Genomic DNA, 4,317 nt, shown 5'->3' with positions numbered 1-4,317 from the left:
AACAGCTGCCTCGTTTCACACGTAAATGCTCCTCCTCGCATTTTGTGAGCCGTCTGAGACGCTCGTAAATCTTGAGCTGCTCTTCATTGAGTTCCTGGCTTGCGTAGAGTTCACTCTGTGGGGCGTAACAAGGTAGAGGCCCATACCGGACCCCGGACCTTCCCCCTCTCCAATCAGGCTAAACATTCATTAAGAGACGTTCACCGCCTAATAAGTGTGTCACATCCTGTAAACTCTTTATTAAGGCTGGCGTATAAAACGCCAGTCTTAATAAATCTCGCCACGGAATATCCTTTGGAAAAAAAATGGACATTAAAATTGATCAAAGTTGGAAGCTTCAAATTCAATTGGGGAGGTTTATGAAAAGTAGTGCAGAGGAAAAGTGGAGTCGTTTCCTTCAGTAACCAATCAGATTCCATCTCTCCTATTCCAGAGGATCTTTGGAAACCTAAAATCTGATTGGTGGCTCTGGGCGACTACTGTACTTTTCTTTTGTACTACTTTTCATAAATCTTACCGAATGTGTGCAGACCTCTATTGACCAATGCAAAGAAGTTTTTCCAAAGGACTAAAAACTACTATGGGCAGCCATTTTTGCACTCCTTTGGGCATTGTCACGCAGCTTCTTCACAAACTGGAGAAAAACAAAGCTCCTATCTAGGTGAAGGAAGTATTCACTTTGCAACTTACCGAGTTTGGTGTTTCTGAATGACTAAATTATGATGGTGGATCAGGACCCTATCGGTGACCATAAAGATAGAAAAGATTTTTTTCAAAAATGGTCTGTAATACTAACACGCTGATGCTTTAAAGAGGACCTGTCACTAGGTCATATAATGTGAACTGGTCTACTGACCTGAATAGCGCTGTCTCCCTGATTCCAGCGCTGTTTTTCTTTTTTTCCTGATATAGAGATATGACCCACTGTTGTGTTGGCTCCCTATATGCTAATTTGCTGTAGTTAGCCAAGGGGGTGGGGCTAGCTTCCCTGCCTCTGATACTGACCAACCAGCGTGAGGCAGCTTGAGGGTAGTTCACTCCTTGTTGGCTAACTACAGCATATAGGGAGCCAACACAACAGTGGCCATATCTCTGGAATGTGGGGGTCCAGGAAAATAAGAAAAACAGCGCTGGAATCGGAGACAGCGCTAATCAGGTCAGTAGACTGGTTCAACTTATATGACCAAGTGACGGGTCCTCTTTAAATTTGGAGAAGAAAAACACTATTAGTTGCAAGATAAAAATTGATTCACATCCACATGTGTGTAATAAATTAAGATGAGTTTTATTTAGTTTTTTTTATGCATTATAGGTTCCAAAAATAGAATTGATGCCTTAGGAGTAATTTTCTGATTGACATTTCTGTAATATTCCTCATCAGTTGGAGCATGAAAACGGCTCCTCGATAGAGTGCATCATTTGATGTATCGCCATGTCTGCCTTACGGGCAAAACGTTTCCCACATTTTGCACATGAAAATGGCTTCTCCCCTGTGTGGGTCCGCTTATGAGTGACAAGGTGTCCTTTACTTGTAAAACATCGCCCACATTCAGAACAGGAGAAAGGTTTCTCCCCTGTGTGTGTCCTCAAGTGATAGATGAGGGCGCCCTTGTTGGTTAAATATTTTCCACACTCCGAACAAGAAAAGGGTTTTGTCTTGGTGTGAATTATTTGATGTTTAACAAGATACGATTTGTACTGAAAACACGTCCCACAATCGGAGCACTGAAATGGGTTCTCTCCTGAGTGAAATTTCAGATGTGTTGCAAGTATAGCTCGATTTGTAAAACATCTTCCACACTCGGGACATGGGAAGAGGATTTCGCCCGTGTGGGTACGTTGATGACTTACCAGCTTTGACTTTTGACTGAAACACTTCCCACACACTGAACATACAAAGGGTTTTTCTCCAGTGTGAACTCGGTAATGTCTAACCAGGTCAGATTTACGCATAAACAATTTTCCGCTTTCTGAACAAGAGAAGGGTTTCTCCCCTGTGTGGATTCTTTTATGGACGTTAAGAGACCCGTTTTGGGTAAAACATTTCCCGCATTCAGAGCACTGATACTTGTCACCACTTCCATGGGCTATTCTACCATTATGGGAGTCTGTTATATTGTGAGAAATGGGGTAATGTCCTGGAGAATTGTGTGCGGGCTTGTCATTGTCTATGTTACAATCAGAAGACAACATGAGACATTTCTCCAGTGTATTCTTGATCATGGATCCATCTGCACGAGAAAAATAAAATCTTTAATCATTAAAGTTTACTACAGAAACATCTTACAATAACAGGCAAATATTTATAAATCACTATTATTGAAAGGATCAAGGCTAAGGCCTCGTTCACATCTGCGTTGGGGTCCCGTTATGACGTTCCGTTTGAGGTTTCCGTCAGAACGGGACCAGGAACAGACACAAACTGACGGAAACCAGAGGTTTCCGTTTCCATCGCCATTGATTTCAATGGTGACGGATCCGGTGCCCATGGTTTCCGATTTTCTCTGTTGTGCATCGGACCCGTAGTTTTGCCGGAAGCAATTGCCTAGGCTATTGCGTAATTTGATGCAGAAAATCTGAATCAAAACGGTAGGTAAAGACAGGCAGGTAAAATCCGCACCGTTCTTTTATGCGTTTTTAGGTCGATTTTTACATTTTGCTGCGTTTTTTTTCCAATTTTGTCAGTTACAATTGTGAGGCAGAAACACAAGATAAATTGACATGCTGTAGATTATAAAATACGCACCGCAGGGCAACTTATGTGCAGGAAAAATTCTGCTTTGTGTAGATGAGATTAGTTGAAACCTGATTTGCCTTCGCAGGTACTGTATTACGCTGCGGATTTGCTGCAGGAAAACCTGCACGGCAACTCCGCACGTAATACGCAGCGTGTGCATGTCACTGAAGGCACCTCCTTCGGCAAATGCATTTTCCTCACTAGTTTACATTGGCAGAGAAGATGGCAGAATACGAGACTGACGCAGGGATTAGACATGGGCAATATGTTCCTCTTTTCTGTATTTAGTGGTTAGTAGTCACCTAGACTGGTATCTGTGAGAATGTCCTCCTCTGTATTCTGCCAATCATCCCAGATAAATGTCTCTCCTTCTTCCTCTAGCCCTTCCACCTCTTCAACTTTAATAATAACCAGTTCTTCAGCCTAAAAAAAGAAATAAATCAAGAAAGAAAAAAAATCTAAACGTACAAATCAAACATAATAACGTTCAATATGTGTAGAGGTTCCACAGGTCACAATGTCGTTTCTAAGATATTTGCTATATACCTGATGACTCTGTCGGACATTGTGATTTTTCTCTGGTCTATCCTTGGGGTTCACTGGACTGGCACATCTCCCTGCTGGCCATTTCCTACTGGATCCATCTATAGGAAACACGTGGACAGTGACTGAATACATAGTGTATATTTGATGAAAAGATGGTGGGGTGACAGATAGGTGACCCTCAAAACTGTTCTCTTCTTAAGGGGTTATGCGGGGACCAATATTTATTAGCGGTGTAGTCTGTGCAGTATGTGAGTACACTCGCTAATATACATTCCGGTCCCCGGTGGCGCGGATTATGAGATTTAATAGATTTTTATAGCGCTGCCGGGGGACCGGAAGTCTAGTTGCACAGTCTTCTTTGATGACGATATGACTCTTCGTCATGTGACCGGCCCCGCTTTACTCCATGTACAAGCAGGAGAAATAGAACAGCGATTACATAGAGTACAACGGGCTCAGTCACATGACAAAGAATCGTCATCAAAGAAGGGGACCGGAAGTCTAGTTGCACAGTCTTCTTTGATGACGATATGACTCTTCGTCATGTGACCGGCCCCGCTTTACTCTATGTACAAGCAGGAGAAATAGAACAGCGATTACATAGAGTACAACGGGCTCGGTCACGTGACAAAGAATCGTCATCAAAGAAGGGGACCGGAATGTATATTAGCGAATGTACTCACATACTGCAGGGATAATCATTTTTTGACCCCGCATAACCCCTATAATGGAAGTCTCCTCTTACCCGGTGATGTGTGGTTCCGGTGCTCCTCCATCATGACGTGCTTGTACAGATCCCTCTTACCCGGTGATGTGTGGTTCCGGTGCTCCTCCATCATGACGTCCTTGTACAGATCCCTCTTACCCGGTGATGGGGTCTGGTGGTCCTCCATCATGACGTCCCTGCACAGATCCCTCTTACCCGGAGATGGGGTCTGGTGGTCCTCCGCCATGACGTCCTTGTACAGATCCTTGTGTCCTTCTATATACTCCCACTCTTCCATGGAGAAATAGACGGTGACATCCTGACACCT

At 43.5% G+C, this 4,317-nt stretch overlaps 1 protein-coding gene across 1 annotated transcript; it reads right to left on the bottom strand.

The window, feature by feature from the left end:
- Positions 1–1,266: 1,266 nt before the first annotated feature.
- On the bottom strand, positions 1,267–2,232 carry LOC142663345 (uncharacterized). The gene has a single exon (XM_075841953.1). The coding sequence runs from the start codon at positions 2,221–2,223 to the stop codon at positions 1,378–1,380; it is 846 nt and encodes a 281-aa protein (XP_075698068.1). The 5' UTR covers positions 2,224–2,232; the 3' UTR covers positions 1,267–1,377.
- Between the last annotated feature and the right edge of the window lie 2,085 nt (positions 2,233–4,317).

This window comes from Rhinoderma darwinii, chromosome 11 (assembly GCF_050947455.1).
Source record: "Rhinoderma darwinii isolate aRhiDar2 chromosome 11, aRhiDar2.hap1, whole genome shotgun sequence".
In the NCBI taxonomy this organism is placed as follows: domain Eukaryota; kingdom Metazoa; phylum Chordata; class Amphibia; order Anura; family Rhinodermatidae; genus Rhinoderma; species Rhinoderma darwinii.
The sequence above is the reverse complement of the archived record's forward strand: the minus strand, read 5'-3'. Positions and strand labels throughout refer to the sequence as shown.

Coding starts and splice junctions, on each gene's coding strand:
- LOC142663345 (XM_075841953.1), bottom strand. CDS start 2,223: ATGATCAAGAATACACTGGAGAAATGTCTCATGTTGTCTTCTGATTGT.